Raw genomic sequence first — 18,083 nt, 5'->3', positions numbered from 1 at the left:
AAAAAGAATTAAATAAAATGTCAAGGCTAAGGTTAAAGATTTCAATATCTAAATTCATGTCACTGAATTCACTGAAAATATAAATATTCAGAATAAAAATACACATTTTTAATGAAATGTGACAAATTTATGTATAATTTGCTTATGTGTTAAAGCAACATTTCACATCTTTAAAAGCGGAAGGTCAGCCTCTCCATCTGTGTAGGAGGCTAATTGAAACACTGTCAGTGTCCAAAGAAAAACATAAGTCTTTAAATACACTGATCAACAAAATTAAAATAACTCTTTGAAAAGACATCAGATCTCAATGGGAAAAATGCTGATATGTGTGTAATGTGTTAGGAATGAAAGGACGCCACATTGTGATGGAAATAAAAAAATATTAATCTACGGAGGACTTGATTTAAAGATTACTCTCAGATGGAGCAAAACATAATATTTCTAATAATGTCCTGGTCATGTAGGCCCAGTCAGTAGTATCAATTCCTTCATCCTCCAGGAACTGGCTGCATACCTCACCACATGAGGACGGCACCAGAATGAATCTAGGACCCACTGTGCTAGCATAAGGTCTGTCACATGTGCTCTCCTGTGTTAAAAGCACAGGGCACTAGTGGTGGACCTGCCATTTCTAGTATTCTGTGGTATATACCAATCGGCCTTCACAGTGCCGGGAAGTGAGCACCGGTAGCAGAGGATGTCGGACTCTCGGGCCACTCTCATGAAGTCTGCTTCTGATTGTTTGGTCAGACGTTCACACCAATGTCCTGCTGGAGGTGATTTTGTAGGGCTATAGCAGAACTCACTCTGTTCCTCCTTGCACAAAGGAGCAAATACCGATCCTGCTGATGAGTTCAGGATCTTCTCTGGCCCTGTCAAGCTGTCCTAGTAACAACCTGTTTCCTGGAATCTCCATGGTCTTGGGACTGTGCTGGGAGACACACAGCAAACTTTCTGGCAGTGGCACACACTGATGTGGCATCCTGGAGAAGTTGGACTACCTGTAGGGTCCAGGTATCCCCTCATGCTACCAGTGATGACACTGATCCTAGCAAAATGCAAAACTAGTAAAAAAAACAAACAAAAAAACATTCCTGTTTTGGGGGGTGTCTCATTTTTGCCCCTCTAGTTCTGCTACTGTTACTTTATTTAACACCAAAGTGGCTGAAACAACCCTCTCTTACTTAACTGATCACATCAGTATCCCACAAGTTCAACTGACTCCATGCTGTACTCTGATTAAAAAGTTCCCTTCATTTTTTTGATCACTATACTTTCCTGTTCCAGGTCTCACTCACTGTGGGATCTCCTTTGCCAGAGTCCTCAGAGTGGCCCCTGTAAATAATCCTACTTTTGCTTACCAACTCCAGATTCTAGTTGAAGTTCTCATGTTCCTAATCAAGACTATTACACTTGTGACTGTGTCTGGGTCTCGATGTTCTGGTCTTTATGACTATGGATAATTTGAAAAGTGGTGGTTCATACAAAAACTTGTATTTGTTTGCAAAAACTAAAGTTCTTTGTCAGTGAACAGTTTATTGAGCTCAAAATGAAAACTTAATTTGAAATTATGTGAAGCAGATCAAACTGGTCTGGTCTTTGGTCAGAATAACAGCTGATTTGAAGTGTGTCCTCATCTTTAATTTCCTTGCCTGGCGTGATTTCACTGACACTGAACGGCCACTGTATCAAAGTCTGTTCTGTATCAACGCGAACATGACTCAGCTGCTTATGTTAATAGCACAAGGTCTTGCAAAACACTTGCTTTTGCGTGGATTGTGATCAGGGAGAACATTTTTTTGGTCACACAACTAAAGTAAGAGAGAAATTACTGCAAAGAAGAAAACGTGTAAACACCAAAAAGCACATAGTGTGGAAAATGAGCCCAAGGGTATAGCATTACTCATCCTGTTCCTCCTCACACAAAGGAGCGGATACCATTTCTGCTGCTTTTAAGGACCTTCTACAGCCCTGTACAGCTTTCCTAATAACTGCCTGTTTTCTGAAATCCCCCCATGCTCTTGCAGCATACAGCAATCTTTCTGGCAGTGGCACGTGATGATGTGGCATCCTGGACGAGTTTGACTACCTGTAGGGTCCAGGTATCACCTCATGCTACCAGTCATAACACTGACCCTAGCAAAATGCAAAACTAGTGAAAAAACAGTGGCAAAAGATGAGGTGGAAAAACTGCACCTGTAAAACCATTGCTATTTTGGGGACTGTCTCACTGTTGCCTCTCTAGTGCACTTGTTAATTTAATTTACACCAAAGCAGCTGAAACACATTAACAACCCCCTTCTGTTAACTTCACTGACCCGATCAGTATCAAGTTCAAAACACTTGATCTTGAAGTATCCTTGGGCAAGATGCGTGTGTACAAGTTGGGTGTGTAAATGTTTTGTAAAAAAAAAAAAAGTGCTCAGGCACTGAAAAATAGCACAGTATGAATATATGTGTGTGAATAGGTGAATTAGCCATGTAATAAAAAAGTGGTTCACTGACAGTAAACAATGATTCTTTTCATATAATAATGACATTAATTCAAAGACATAAAGCCGCATGTGAGTAGCTTCGTTTCAAGACATTTATTATTTATATGGTTTAGACAAAACAATGTGCTGCCTTAGCATACCTGTGTTTCCATAAAGCATCTGATCTCAAATACCAGATTCAACAGCATGCAAACTGAACAATATGAATATGCTGTAAGTAGTTAATCAGAAATTAAATAGGCTTAAAGTTAGGATGTTAATTTTAGCTAAAGTGCTGTAACAACATAATGCAGGCGGCAAACACTGGTATACAATTAGACTGTTGTCTTAATTAAGTTAAGTAGTACTCACTGAAAACCACTGATGTGAGTCTCAGGAACGAATGGTGTTCATCACCCAATAAACAAGTACAGTGCATTCTGTCTACAAAAATAAGACTAAACAAATAATATAAATCCGATGTGTATTATTATGAGGGAAAGCCGAAGTGCTCCCCACAATGCTGTAAAAGTACATTCCTCTCAAACCCTCCATTTATCATGACTTGACAGAAGGAACCCCTAAAATCACAACATGAAGAGGGCGGTCATTTCAGCACACAGAAAACATGATCTCTGAAGGACGGAAAGAAGTTCTGAAGAAAATAGTTACTCGTATTCTGTCGGTAGGCTGAATGCATTCGTGGCTCTTTTTTATGGTTAGTGTTTACATGTGTTGTCCTAAATGTATGAGATGCTTCACTTCATGGTCCAATCTCCAGGCTCTCATATCTCCACTCCAGAGCCTTTAGTCACAGTAAAGTGCCTAAAACCCCATCCTTGTCTCTTTATTCCAGCTATGCCGGGGGCCTGACTTTAAGAAATGGGTGTAGAGATTGTGATCGCGCCATATGGATGCCCTTCCTTGGAAAAACAAAAAAATCATGAGGCTGAAATAAAAACATTAAATGTTAATAAAACAAATATGATCCAAGTTTGTTTTTTTTAGTTAGCTACAGGTTTGATTTTGAAATATTAAATAAATACCTAAATAGAACATGAATAGAACATTTTTAAAAAAGAAAATACCTGACTAGATCATGAGTGCTCCTCGGCGCTGCCGCTAAAGGAACGGCTCCGGATGTGGTTCCTCAGCTGTTCAATGAGCTCTGGGTTCTGCTGCTGGATCTGCTGGGCAAACTGTTGTCCCCTGAGAGAAAGATAACTTAGCTGAATTTTTTTCAACGAGAACAGGAACAGCACGGCGAATTGTTCTGTTCTTAATATACAAAAAAAATAATGCCTGTTGCCTGGTCATGTCTCTTTACTATATGTATGATATTGTACCAATATGTGTATTGCACACTAAGTCAGCACCACTGTGCTGCCCTATAACACTATATAGTGATAGTATTATTATACTATTGTACTATAGTATTATGTTTGCCAACTTTCATAGGTTTAACTAAAGAAGTGGGAACAAATTCTGTGTTTTTGTGACAGGCTGCTAGCAACAATCTTTCCAAGTTATCTGTTGTATGTTGACACAACACTAGTTTAGCTCTTGAACTACGAGTCTTTTTTATGCTTGAAGGTCAGTGTTAAGTAGCTTGAAGGTGGTCAGGTAAGAGGACGGGAAAGAAAATGAGTGAAAACACCTTTTCAGACCTTTAGGAGAACTACTGCTCAAAACCAATTTAAAAATTAAAAGAAAGTCTGGCTCGTTGGAAGAAAAATATAAAGAAATTAGGCGTGGCTCGAGGCTTTTGCACAGTACTGCAGTGCAGCTTTTTGATGCCGAGTTCCCAGTTAATGAGTGATGTCTGTTTAGGATTCTGTAACATGAAAATATCACATCAGTTAGATTGTAGCAACTCTAACAGCTGTGCCTTCTGTCCCTGCTTTAAAATCCTTTCAATCATTCAGAATCTGCAAACAGGTACTTTAACACCCCAGAGTGGGTTTGCACATCCAGACAAGGCAACAGGGATAAAATATTACAACCAATATTGTCAAAATTGCAAGTATTGTTTCAGAAATGTTGAAATAAATCTCGGTACAATTTGGGGAATTTACTGCCCAGCTGTCCCTTGCCAAGAGTCAGATCAATATCAGTAGCTACAGTAGCTGGCACAAAAACCACTCATAGGTAACAAGTTCTCCTTAAATCCTCTCTACAGCTGACAAGTAAACACATTTTATCTGGTTTGTTGAATGTGTCAAGTTGATATGGTTTATCTGGGGAACTGTACAGCGCATATCTCTACAGCGAGATGCAATATAAAGACTTTACAAAGAAACTGCCACATCTTTCAGTATAAAAAGTACATATAAAAAGGTCATTTAGCTTAACTAAATAATGGTGTAATTAAGCAATGCTTTTAATTTTTCATTCAGTGTACTTACGCTTCAATCAAGCTGGAAATGTCTGAGAGCCCTCCTACTCCTGCTGCAGGGCCTCCCACTGCATTAGACATCATTCCTGACATGCTGAGCACAGTGACACAGTTCGTCAGTTCACGGTGGGACTCATATTTTGAAACTACACTTGAATGCTGAAGTAAATGCATAAAGTTCGACTTACAGCTGTTGTACCTGCTGGTTCTGCATCACGCTGGCAGCCTGCAAAGAGAAATCAACAGGAATTCGTGATGTGTTTCTCATGTACATAATAAAAGGGCAATTTGTTTTTTATCACACTGGCAATTTTGTCAGAAGAACTATCTACCATCTAGCGCTGTGGGGCCTGAATGCGCATACACAGCTATCGGATTTAGATGTGTCTTGTCCTTGATGCTGCAATAAAATCCTGGCGTGATCGGAAAAAACATTCTCGGCCAAACGGACGCTCCCATGTGTCATAATTTAATGAGCTCGGGTTGTCAGGGTCTCATTTCTACTAGACAATTACTGCGGTTGTTTAACAGGCTAACTATCACTCCTGGGACTAATCCAGTAAAAAATAAAAACAATCCTAAGACTCCTAAATGGAAGCTGCGCCTGTTAGAACTCATGCTCTTACCATGCTGATGAAGGCTGGGTTGTTGATTAAACTAGCCATGTCAAATCCCAGTCCAGCTGCTATCTGTGGCAGAGATGTGTAAACGACAGTCCAATAAGAAAATATCATCAACATTAACCCCAATTACATTATGCTACACGTGTGGAGAGGATTAAAAGCAGGAGGCTTGTTTCTACTCACAGGGCTGGTTGCTTCTTTCTGCTTCTGCTCTGCGATTTTCAGGTTGGATTTGTACGTGTCATTCTCGGGGTCCAATACCAAAGCTTTCTTGAAGTAGGTAATTGCCTCTGGATACTTGTTCATAGCTGTCAAAGCCAACCTGAAACCACAGAGGAAACAGTGAGTAGTCATTTTTGGAAAATATTATGGAGAGAGCAGGTTATTTCAAAATGACTTGTTAATAGTAAATGACCCAACCCCATCCTCCCGTATGCTTTGCTGTAGGTCGGATCAATCCCAATGGCTCTCTCACAGTCACTAGTTGCTTCGGTATAATTCCCCAGCTTACTGTGAGCTGCAGCCCTGCAAGCAATAAATTCAGAGCGCTGTGTAATGTTTGTGTTCAGGTGGGTAATGAAAAAGGGAGGGAATCGGTCAGCAAGCACTTTCTCGAACAGTTCAAGCATTACATCACACTTGGCTCTGCTTTGTTTGTCTACTGTCTGCCATTATGTACAAATGTGCAAATCATGATTAAAGGACAAAATTAAGTTCAGATAAGTAACAGCGTAAAATATCAGTTCAGTAAATACCTGTTGCAGTAGTACACAGCATTTCTTAGATCCAGATCAATGGCCTTTGTGTAGCACTCCACTGCACTCCTGTAGTTCTCCTCCTTCATGTGATTGTTTCCTAAAGAAACAAAGTGTGTAGTTATAACAACGAAGTTAACATAAAGCTCATGACTGGTTCAGTCAATCTAATGGAAAAATAGGATGACAATTCAGCTTTAGGGTGATAAATTATAATATAAGGTGTCTTTTTCTTTTCTTTTCTTGAGCTTTAGAAAAGCATTGGCAGGTTTTTAAAACTTGTAGGTGAAAGCAAATTGACATGTTTCATGTGTCACCAGCTACAGGTTCAGAAATCTGAACACCACCCTCCACCTTTTTTAAACTTGTGAACATACATGCATAATCCTCTCCAACATCCAACCACCAGAATAAAACCCCGAAACTAAACACTCAAGCAAGGACAGAGAAACAGCAGAAACAACAGAACACGCCTACTCCCATCAAGGCCACCCAAATCATCAGAGAGCAATCATCCATACACACCCACCCAGAAACCTGCAGTCGCCACAACCAACAGCAAAGACAAAGTGGACGCCAACATGTCGACACAGAAACATGCAGGAAGGCCTCCACCAGTGTCTGGAGCCCTCACTATGACCCAACAGAGGCCAGACAGCACATTCCAGTCCCCAGGCAGCATGTACAGCCAGGAATAGGATCCCACTGCACTGATGAAGCCTGAGCTTTTGGCTCAATGAGGCCTTTTTAATATGAGCATCCATCACTTTAACAGTATATATATGATAGATAATGAGGAAAATAACACAGAATTAGATTCAAATGCACTTGAGAAACATCAACTGAACTTGCACTGCTACATAATCATTTACATCTTGACAAATAGAATTGAAACTAATCATAGTGCCTCCAGTGATGATAAATGTAATCAGCGTGGTCCCCACCCACAACAATTTGACAGCACAATTCAATAAAACATTCCAAACCCTGTGGAGGATGAATTTACAAGAAAGCAAGAGCAGACACAGAAAGGTAGAAGTTTAGGGATTATTTCAAACTTTGTCCATGTTTAATATGATCAACAAAACAGTAATAATAGGAAATTATAAATTAAGTACTAATAATACAAAATAAGATAATGCATACATGTCCACTATGAAGCGCATCAGAGCTGATGCAAAACATTTAATATAGAAGCTCACCATATTTATTTATGAACCTAATGTAATTAGATGTGAAGTGTTTCAAGATGGGCAGCACGGTGGCACTGTGGTTAGCACTGTTGCCGCACAGCAAGAAGGTCCTGAGTTCAATTCCAACATCAGGCCGGGGTCTTTCTGTGTGGAGTTTGCATGTTCTCCCCGTGTTTGCGTGGGTTCCCTCCGGGTACTCCGGCTTCCTCCCACTGTCCAAAGACATGCAGCTTGTGGGGATAGGTTAATTGGATAATCCAAATTGTCACTAGGTGTGAATGTGCGAATGAATGTGAGTGCGAATGGTTGTCTGTCCCTGTGTGTTGGCCCTGCGACAGACTGGCGATCTGTCCAGGGTGTACCCCGCCTCTCGCCCTATGACAACTGGGATAGGCTCCAGCCAGGGCCAGCTCCCGCGACCCTGAAAAGGATAAGCGGAAGCGAATGGATGGATGGTGTTTCAAGATTACCTTCATTCTTAAGCAGCTCTGCTCGTTCGATGTCTTCAGGAGATGGGGAGCTCTCTGGTATGGTTAGATTGTCATTCTGTGAAAATGAAAAATAAAAGAGTCAGTGAATAAACACACAGGACATTCTGACTTGACACAAAAAAGCACCGGTGTAATTAAGTCGTCATAATTGTACTATGTATTTTACAGTACTGTAAAGTGTTCACTACCCACCTTGAGCAGGGCATTGAGGAATATCTCTCTAAGTGACTGTGGCACTGCAAGATGACAGTCACTGGAGCTGATCTTGAAGGTGGTCTCCAAGCACTGTATAGCAACTGTGGTGGAGAATCAGCCAACATATGACAGAGTAGTTTCGAGTTAACTGGACAATCATGTTGAGTCAGAACTTGGCTGTACGCTCAGAGCAAGTCATTTGAATAATTCTCTTCAACAGCACTGCTTATCAAAGCCTGATTTTGGTTATGTTTTCTTACTACCTTGACACTTCTTAGCTTACTATCAAGAAAAGGGACATAATGTATGTACAGTTTGTGCAGATTCAGAACTCTGAAATGGATGAGACAAGGCAGAGTGCCCAATGTTTGCACAGACACTTTCTAAGGCATAAGTGCAGTGAGTCGACCTACCTTCGAGGCTTTCCTGCTCATCAGAATTCAAAGTACCACAATGTGTTTGATCTCGTAGGAACTGCACAATAGAGAATGCCAAGCGCTTTTCCACAGCCATTTTTACCTAGAAACTGGTAGAGACAAGAAGGGGTTTGGAATCAAATGGAAAGGAAACCACTCAATGGTGACTGAATTACTAATTCACGAGGTGCCATTTCATAATAAAAATAACAAACACATGCTTAAATAATACATAACTGATATATAAGTCAGTATCAAATACTGTAATTGTGCTTATTTAATCCAACTCAGACAGACTCTATGCAGTCCTCTGAAGTACACACCTACTGCTTCCATAGGAATTATGAGGATAAGCAGCAGGCAGATGCGACTTATCAAATGCACTTGATTAACTTTTGCAGCTTGCTGGTCTGGAGCATTTAGATGTGTATTCACCTCAAGGCCAGACCATGCAATGCTTAGAGAAATGGCAAAAAACTCAAGAGTCACATCTCACACTCTACAGGGCTCAGTAAGCATTTTAAATGGTAAATTTAATGACAGTACACTTGGAAAAAGACTAAAATGCTTTGGAAGGCTTGCCATGAGAAATCTTCTTCTCTCTAAAAAGAACATGGCAGCATAGCTTTAGTTTGCAAACTTGCACATGAACAACCCAAGACTTCTGGGACAATGTCCTTTGGACAGACAAGACCAGAGTGTCGAATTTAAAATGAGCACAAACACTTTTTACCAACTGTCTGGTGGTGGGCTGATGATTTCGGCTTGTTTTTTATTTGATTTGTTGAGACAAAAAACCTCCACAGCAATGTGAGAGAGTGACACAGTTATACATTAAGGTGGTTCTACCACCTACTGAATTACAGCATGTACTTAGTTTTTCAGTAGAGTGCATACAGTCCAGTGAAAACGTTATTTTTCAAGACTATATTTCCTGGCTGATATAGCAATCAGACAATTTTATTGAATGATGCTGTTCTGCCACAAGTATATAAATAATGTAGAATATTTAATAAAGATTAATGAAGAATGACCTTTTCCTTTTTCCAGTTTAATTTTTGATTTATGAGTTACATGTTTATATTATTGAATATTTTTTACCCCCAAAAAACAATACGGGCATTGCTATGCAAAAATTCAGTATCAGTGTGACTCTATTAAAAGTGGGCACTACTTCAAAACAAAGAAGCTGGCTTAGGGAGTAGATTTTTGGTGCTTTTAATATATGCATTTCATTTTTTTATTCAACAATACATTACTTTTTATATTCTCAGGTTTAGAAAGAGGCTGAGATAGTAGTTATGACCTAATTATAAACCTGGGCTCAACTATCCCAGGTTATTTTTTGGGTGCCAGTAGTAATCTTGCATTTGTTAAGGACTCTGTAGCAGTGAAGGAGAATATCAAATGACTGCATTGCATTTTATTAGTAAATCTCTACAGCTACAAAGTTGCACTACAACTGATACTGGCGATCTGCAGTTTCGTGTCATTTTATTGCCTATAACCAAAAAAAAAAGCCTTGCCCCTCAGAAGACTAGTTACTGCTTGATTTTTCTAAGTCGGACTGAGGCAAAAAGTCTGTGGGGAAACTGGGGCAAAAAACAAAACATGGCCACAGAATCACAGTGCGGGATGCTACAGACACAAACGCTATTGCCTCACACGTCTGTCATGTGCTGAAACCAAGCGTTATGTTCATTTGAGTCTAGCTAGCACAGCTACTCCTCCCTTCGTGTGTTGACACACGTAAATGCAGTGATGCAGAAGCTGTCATGTAATAGCATAATGGGTGTTTTCATTCACTGCACTGACTTTATACGTTTATTTCAAATAAATGCTCAAATAAATTTATAATTTAGCCAGTGGCGTTGGCAGGCGTTTGTCTTTAAAGGAAACCTACACCCTTACGGTCCGGACAAACAAGGCTCGCGCGCTGCTTGTGTGATGCTGGCTAAAACAATCACAACCCAAAAACAAAACAAGACAGGAAAACAGGAGGAGGAGAGGAAACAGAGGTCATCCTCGGAGCCCTACAAACATCACGAAGTCATATTAAAAATAACACTCTATTAAAGGATGCTGTTCAGCGTGTGTCCCCCCTCCCGCCCACCTACCTGAGATCTTATCCAGCTGTCTGCTGCTATCGCGTCATGAGTAGGGCTCGAGTCGGATCGATCGCGTCCTCCTGCTCTGCGCCTGCGCGTTAACAACGGAAATAAGAAGCGGTTCCCACGCGAGAAACGGGGAGAGATACCGTTCTTTGCGGCGACTACAGGGACTGAGCCACAGTAAGGGAGGAAGAAACGGGTTAATTTTTATTTTTATGTAATTTTTTTTTTTTTTGCTGAAAGAAATCGCACGATACTGCTGGCATGTATCTGCTAACAGCTATAGTTTGCCGAGCACATTTGAGGTATGCTAAACATAGTCCACTATGGACTAGTCCACTAAATTGAAGTTGTTTATTACGTATGTGTGACAGATTGGTAAACTACGTTCAACAACTTTAAATTGCTCTCTTCTGCTTCCACGGACACCGGTCCACAACTAAAAATAATTGAAATTGACAAAGTGTCATCTCCTGCTTATTAGCACTTTAAGGATAACTGAGCTGTTTTTGTACGTTTTGGCTGCTTGACAGTTATTCCACGCTTTTATGAACTTCGTTTGAAAGGCTTCCGCTCGCACTGCCATGGCATGAAACTCTACACTGATGGATGAGGGAAAAATATCACCGGTTATAACATGGAAAGAAGTGTGTCGAGTGTGTCCATGAAGATAGTGCTTACATTAATACCACCTATTCGAGCGGATCGTTTTCTTGACTATGGAGCAACAGAAAATATTGTACGTTTGGGGGGCGGCGGTGGGTATTAAAAGGTCCGGTTTTCTTACAGGGTCTGTAAACATCTGAGAATGACCATCGCTAGTGGGTCAGTGCTGTCTGCCAGACACTGCGCTCAGGCAGGACATGCAAGGAACACACTGAGGTGGGACCTGTCTCCAGATGAGATCAGGACTATGACAGACAGCTTGATTGCCAGAGTAAAGAAGGTCTATGACGACGTTGGATCCCTAAATATAGAAAATGTCTCTGTTGAAAACACCCTGATGACCTTGGCTAATGCTAAGATGGATTATGCATGTAAGTCTACTGGTGTATTCTGGTTTACAATTCCATGAAACCAACAAACCCAACAATGTTTGAATCCCACTAATGAGTATACACACACACACACACACACACACACATATATATATATGTATATACACACACACACACACATATATATATATATGTGTGTGTGTGTGTGTGTGTGTGTGTGTGTGTGTGTGTATACTCATTAGTGGGATTCAAACATTGTTGGGTTTGTTGGTTGTATATACATATATATAATGTTAAATTATATATATATAATTTAACATGCAAAGTACTGCACATTACATGGACTCTGTATCAGGGTACTGGCAGTAAAATGCATCAGGTATCGGTGATATCACAGAGAGTTATGTTGCACATGTGAAAATTCTTTAGTTCTTGCAGCAATTTCTTTGCTTACATTACTCCTAGCACTGTCTGCAGCATAAGAGTCAAGTTGTGTCTTCCTGTTACACTTCCTAACTAAGTGACTAGTGACATTTCCTATCCAAGGCCTGATGAGTTTATATAATGGTGAGGCATCCATCCATCCATAGCTCACATGAATGATTACTGCTCCCACAGTATTCAAAGCTACATGCAATGATCAGCTAATAGAACTTCCCCAATTTGTGCTCAAAGTCAAGGTCACGTTTGTGGTTTTACAGGCAGTAACATGCAAACTGTGATTGATCATGAACCTGATGAGCTACTACGTCACTCTGGAATGTATATTTGTTTACACATTTTTTAAAAAATTAATTGATATTGGAATATTTTACGCCCTTAAAGTATGTACCATTATCAGAAATCTAATTTAGGTATTCTCTTCTATTTTTTGTCTTCATCAGGAAGGAATACAAAGGCTTTTAGCCGAATAGAGACCAACCTCTTCATGGATTTGAATTCTTGCATAAAATGTTGTTCTTGTTGTTGTTTTTTATTATTCTGTTATTTTTGTAACGTTCACCGTTGCTTCTTTTTTTTGCTTTGCTCCCTTAGCATCACACCACGTTCTCGCCTTCCCTCAGTATGTTTGTCCTTCTAAGGAGCTTCGATCAGCAAGCACCGAAGCTGACAAGAGACTGTCTGAGTTGGACGTGGAGATAAACATGCGGGAAGATGTGTTCAAACGAGTCACTGCCTTGCAGGTACGACTCGAGCCACATTCACTTCAAGTAAAGTGAGGACTTTTGTAAAAACTGATACCTTTATGAGGCGACACAGATAATGACGTGTTAAAGCAGTCTTAATCATAAGGCTAGTGTGTGAGGATTGGCTGCATTTATGAAAATCTTAAACTATTTTCACACTTCATGTCAGCCAGAGGCCAACAGATCATAGAGGCACAAGGACTATTAGCCTGGAAATAAAATGTAATCTCATCTGATCAGTGGCAGCCAATGCCATATGTTATTTCATGCTGTGCTGGCTCCCTGGCATGCAATATATAAATAGGTGAATAAATTTAGCAGAATGCCTGCTACTCTACCTGTATGAGAAGATGTTTAGTGTTATAATTGTGTTTTGGTAGAATAAACAGAAAGACAACTTTTCAGCTGAGGAAAAAAGATTCCTGGACAGACTTGTTACACTGGGCCAGAGGAAAGGATTGCACCTGTCTAAAGATATACACGAGGTAATGTAATGTGTGATCTGATTATTAATGTGGAAGTCATTTGTTAAAGTTACAGGTTAAAAGAGTTTAGAGATTAATTCCAGTGTTTCATAATTGAAAAGAAGAAGTAAGCAAATAGAATCACATAGAAAGTGCCTGTAAATCTTTGCTCATCTTATTAGATAGTAAAAAATTAAAATCTCTGTGATGTCTTTCGCTCTGTGTTCTCTCTCCTAAGGAAATAAAAAGAACTTCCAAGCTCATCAGTGAACTCTCCATCGAGTTTAACAAGAATCTGAACGAGGAGAGCAAATTTCTTATTTTCTCTGAGCACGAATTAGGTGAGCTTGATACGTGAAACTCATGAAACGCTGCCTTGAGAGCCACGCTTTAACCGTATTCACTGATTCTCTTGTGCCATACTTGCTCAGGTGGGCTAGCTGCCACTTTTCTCAGTGGACTGGATAAGACAGCTGAAGGACGGTACAAAGTGACCCTGGAATATCCCCATTACTATCCACTGATGAAGAGGTGCCATAATCCTGAAACAAGGAGAAAGATGGAAATGGCTTTTAACAGCAGGTGTAAAGAGGTAAACCGCAGGCTGATGATTAATATTTATACCCTGTAACGCCAAGCGGATCATATTTGATATATGAGTTTCTAAGACCTCTAACCATCTGATTCTTTGGCCACTTATAGGTTTTTGTTTGATTAGGATAAGCATACTATGAGCAATAATGCTCATATTCCAAGAATAATACAAACTTTTTCTTTTTTTTTTAGTTTTCTGAAGGTTCAATAAACACTCCAGTTTAAAAAAAAATTAAATAACTACAAGTCACGTTGATGTTGGACAGCTATGGATCCATACACATGTGCAGGTGAAATGAGAAAATGTGTGATATAAAAAGCTGCGGACAACAGGCCCTGGTGTTGTTGTGGTAGCTACTCAAGCCACATCGGGAAGCTTTTTCCTTTAATTTGTCACCTGCTCGTATGTCTAAATGACATACAAGGATACAATCAGCGATTGCTGTCACTTTAGCACATTAATGAAACAAGCAATGTTGCATATCCCATGTCTTTAGAGGGCTGAAGTTGCAGCCCAGAGAACCTGCTCGGTGAAACCACATATTACTGCTGGTTACCAAATGTGTCACAGAATCTACTCAGGCTGGAAACCCTAAACATTATCATTCATTTTAATAAGCCTAATTAAATGATTTCACTGATCCGCGTCTCCCGTTTTTTCCCCCCCAGGTAAACACGGAAATCTTAGAAGAGTTGATACAGCTGCGGGCGAAGGTTGCACACTTACTTGGTTACAGTAGCCATGCTGAGTATGTGCTGGAGATTAACATGGCTAAAAATGCAAGCAACGTGTCTGACTTTCTGGGTATGGTCTCTTTGACATCTGACCTCGCTGGCACACATATCCACATGGAAACATTCCCTGTCATTTAAGATGAGCTCTCCCGCCTCCTGATAACTGCCTTAAAGTAGGAAAAGAAACTCAATAGGACAGATGAATGGCTGTGCAGCTCCACACGCAGTCACATAACATGCAAGGTGAAATGTAATCAGTTACTAATGACAAATTACACAACATCAGCTTTTTATAATTAGTAGTATAATCAACGGCTGTGATCAGGTTGAACAACTAAAAGCATGTCTTTAATCGCAAAATCCAGAGCTCACAAAAGGACCACAAGAAGCACTAAAATTCCAATCCAACAAAGGAAAAAGACAAGACTGTATACATGCAGAGAGATGCTCAGTAAGAAGAAATCATAGAATAGGAACAAAAGCAAAAGGTTAAAGTACACGAGGCACAAGGAAAAGTTTTTCCCACAGTAAAAACAGGAAGTGTAAATTAGAAAGACAAGGGAACTAACAAAGAGACAAAGACAAGGAAGCAGTGGGATACTACAGAAAGAAGAAGAATAGAAACATAAGAAATGACATAAATAGAATCAAAACAGGAACCAAAACTCAAAAAAATATCACACAGGAACCCAGAGCTGCAGAAATAGTTTTCAATGCAAACAACAAATTTTGAATATTCAGCATCTGCAGATTTAAAACAGATTTCCTTTACAAAAATGCTCAACTTTCATCTTCTTTTTTTGAGTGTGCAAAGGGAGTTAGTTTGATTTGGGCTTTAAAAAGAAGATAAGAAAAGTAGACAGCAAAAGGTTCAAAGAAATTGCATGCTTCACATTACGACTAAGGAGGTTTTCTTTTTCTGCCTTTATAGACAAGTTCCATGAAGCACTGAAGCCCGTGGGAATCAAAGAGAGGAAATACATTCTTGCGCTGAAGAAGAGGGAGTGCCTGATGAAGGGCTACCAGTTTGATGAGAAGATTAATGCCTGGGACTTGCCCTACTACATGAATCAAATGGAGCAGCGCAAGTTTGCTGTGGACAAGGACAAACTGATCGAGTATTTCCCTCTTGATGTGGTGACAGAAGGGCTGTTTGGTATCTACCAGGAGCTGCTGGGTCTCACATTCACAGAGGTGGAACAGGCTGACGTGTGGCATGAAAATGTCAAGCTGTACTCAGCCCGGGACACTGAAACAGGGGAGGAGATTGGTCAGTTCTACCTGGATCTGCATCCAAGGTAGATTATGTGTCATTTTTTTCAGAGGCAAGACAAGATCCTGTGTTTGATGTTTTTATGAAGTGTGAGCTCACTAACATTGACCAGAGCTCTTGATCTGTGTGATAGACTTCAGCCTGACTGTGACATTTCACCAGGGAAGGAAAATATGGCCACGCAGGTTGCTTTGGACTCCAGCCTGGCTGCGGAGGCCCTGATGGAAAGCGCAGGCTACCGGTTGCAGCCATGGTGGCAAACTTCACCAAGCCCAGGAAAGATTGTCCTTCTCTCCTCCAACACCATGAAGTGGAGACCTATTTTCATGAGTTTGGTCATGTCATGCACGAAATCTGCTCAAATGTAAGTTGCTATATTCAGTCAGGAAGTTAGTGATATTTGTATATTGTGTGCTAATGAATAAGAATGAGTTTTTCCTGTGTATGCGTCAGACCGCTTTTTCAGAATTCAGCGGAACAATGGTGGAGACAGACTTTGTGGAGGTGCCGTCTCAAATGCTTGAGAACTGGGTTTGGGAAAAGGAGCCTCTGAGAAGAATGTCCCGTCACTACAAAGATGGTACCCCCATCCCAGACGAGCTGCTCGACAAACTGATTGCCTCCAGAGTTGCTAACACTGGTCAGACACTCAAACTTTGCACAAAGAAAGTCTGTGTAACATTTATGTGTAAGTGAAGAGCCTCTGTTGATGTGTTCACTTCAGGGCTTATGAACCTACGTCAGGTAGTCCTTAGTAAGGTGGACCAGTCGCTTCACACCAGCCCATGTGCAGACACTGCTGAGGTGTTTGCAAAGCACTGCCAGGACATCCTGGGTATTCCTGCTACACCAGGTCAGCTTTAGCTTCAGCTATTTAGAATATATTTGAGCACTTATTGCATTAAGCTTTCTATCAGTGATGAAGATTTACATTTTATAATAAACAGTCCACTGTGGGCATTAGTAGTTTGTATTCAGTTTTTTGTATCATTTTTCTTTTTTGGAGTTTGTATTAGTGATTTGTAACAAAGATCTGCTCTCTGCAGGAACCAACATGACAGCCAGTTTTAGCCACTTAGCTGGTGGATATGATGGTCAGTACTATAGCTATCTATGGAGCGAAGTCTACTCCATGGACATTTTCTTCAGTCGTTTTAAAAAGGAAGGCATTATGAATCCAAAGGTTGGTTTTCTGGATGAACATTTCACTCTAATGATGTGTCTTATCTTCCTTGAAACTGTCTTTATATGTGCATTTATGCCCTAAACACAGGTTGGAAAAGAGTACAGAAGAGTGATACTGGAAGCTGGAGGCTCTGTGGATGGGATGGACATGGTGAAAACCTTCCTCGGACGTGCACCATGTCAGGATGCTTTTTTCCAATGCAAAGGACTGGTTAACTCACAAGAAGCATCAATGTAAACTGATGTGCTCTTTAACTGTTCTTGTCATTATTATATTATATCTGGATGCAGGTACTATACAGGTACTGTACAGGTAATTTACAGAAAAGGTTCTGGTTGCTCATTGCCAGGACTGTCCTGTAATTATAAAGCAGAAAGCTTTTGTTAGTTCAGAGAAAATGATCTGTTTCTCTTTAATTTGTCTTACTATGAACCCATTGAAAAAAACATTTGTATTGTAGATACTGAAAAGATGGGAACTACTTTTCTGTCATTTAATTGTTTTTCTTTTACATAATTACTTTGGTGTTGTATGGATGACGATGGTGAAGTTATTTATAAGTAGGAATTGCTGTAGAACTCATGTCCATAATTTAAGCCCCCTTCACATTTTCCAAAGCCATCCAGTGGGCAGAATTGGACTCCTTCCAACGATTCTGGCCCCCGGGCCTTATGTTTGACACTCGTGCAATGAAGAATGGACATTTCTTTATATTAAAGAATATGAATAATCTGATTTCCACAGTAGGTCTTTTTGGAAACATACATTGTCATCATTAATTTCATTACTTATGCCATCACTTATGCTGTGACGTGTCAGAATTTCCTTCAATGCAGTGATCAGATACTATGTCAGTGGTACAAAAATACTAACAGCAGGCTTTAGTTACAGGTATCCAAGCATAGAAGCTAACATACCCTTACTAGATTCACAATATAGTTAAAATCCTCTTTTCAACTGTTTCTTTCTGCTGCCTCATAATATTACATTTAT

At 40.1% G+C, this 18,083-nt stretch overlaps 2 protein-coding genes across 5 annotated transcripts; one reads left to right on the top strand and one right to left on the bottom strand.

Annotated features, from left to right (window-relative positions):
- Nucleotides 1-2,573: 2,573 nt before the first annotated feature.
- Nucleotides 2,574-10,767, bottom strand: sgtb (small glutamine rich tetratricopeptide repeat co-chaperone beta). 2 transcript variants are annotated; one of them, XM_085165055.1, is made up of 12 exons: nt 10,660-10,767; nt 8,540-8,652; nt 8,124-8,227; nt 7,911-7,986; nt 6,248-6,347; nt 5,913-6,017; nt 5,676-5,814; nt 5,496-5,558; nt 5,058-5,095; nt 4,880-4,963; nt 3,563-3,683; nt 2,574-3,423 (listed from the first exon to the last, which is right to left on the bottom strand). In XM_085165055.1, exons 2-11 carry the CDS (start codon nt 8,637-8,639, stop codon nt 3,572-3,574), a joined length of 921 nt encoding a protein of 306 aa, XP_085021181.1. In that variant the 5' UTR covers nt 8,640-8,652; nt 10,660-10,767; the 3' UTR covers nt 2,574-3,423; nt 3,563-3,571. The 2 variants fall into 2 exon arrangements, with proteins under 2 accessions (XP_085021181.1, XP_085021182.1); XM_085165056.1 differs by having other exon boundaries at nt 2,574-3,397.
- Nucleotides 10,730-17,824, top strand: nln (neurolysin (metallopeptidase M3 family)). Of its 3 annotated transcripts, none has more exons than XM_085165042.1 (13): nt 10,730-10,833; nt 11,443-11,690; nt 12,687-12,835; nt 13,219-13,323; nt 13,541-13,643; nt 13,734-13,894; nt 14,566-14,701; nt 15,563-15,929; nt 16,067-16,268; nt 16,358-16,544; nt 16,629-16,757; nt 16,951-17,087; nt 17,178-17,824. In XM_085165042.1, exons 2-13 carry the CDS (start codon nt 11,462-11,464, stop codon nt 17,325-17,327), a joined length of 2,055 nt encoding a protein of 684 aa, XP_085021168.1. In that variant the 5' UTR covers nt 10,730-10,833; nt 11,443-11,461; the 3' UTR covers nt 17,328-17,824. The 3 variants fall into 3 exon arrangements, with proteins under 3 accessions (XP_085021168.1, XP_085021166.1, XP_085021167.1); XM_085165040.1 differs by having other exon boundaries at nt 10,795-10,958; XM_085165041.1 differs by lacking the exons at nt 10,730-10,833; nt 11,443-11,690 and adding an exon at nt 10,857-10,958.
- The last annotated feature ends 259 nt before the right edge of the window (nt 17,825-18,083 follow it).

Source organism: Neolamprologus multifasciatus, chromosome 7 (genome assembly GCF_963576455.1).
Source record: "Neolamprologus multifasciatus chromosome 7, fNeoMul1.2, whole genome shotgun sequence".
Taxonomy (NCBI): domain Eukaryota; kingdom Metazoa; phylum Chordata; class Actinopteri; order Cichliformes; family Cichlidae; genus Neolamprologus; species Neolamprologus multifasciatus.
The sequence above is the reverse complement of the archived record's forward strand: the minus strand, read 5'-3'. Positions and strand labels throughout refer to the sequence as shown.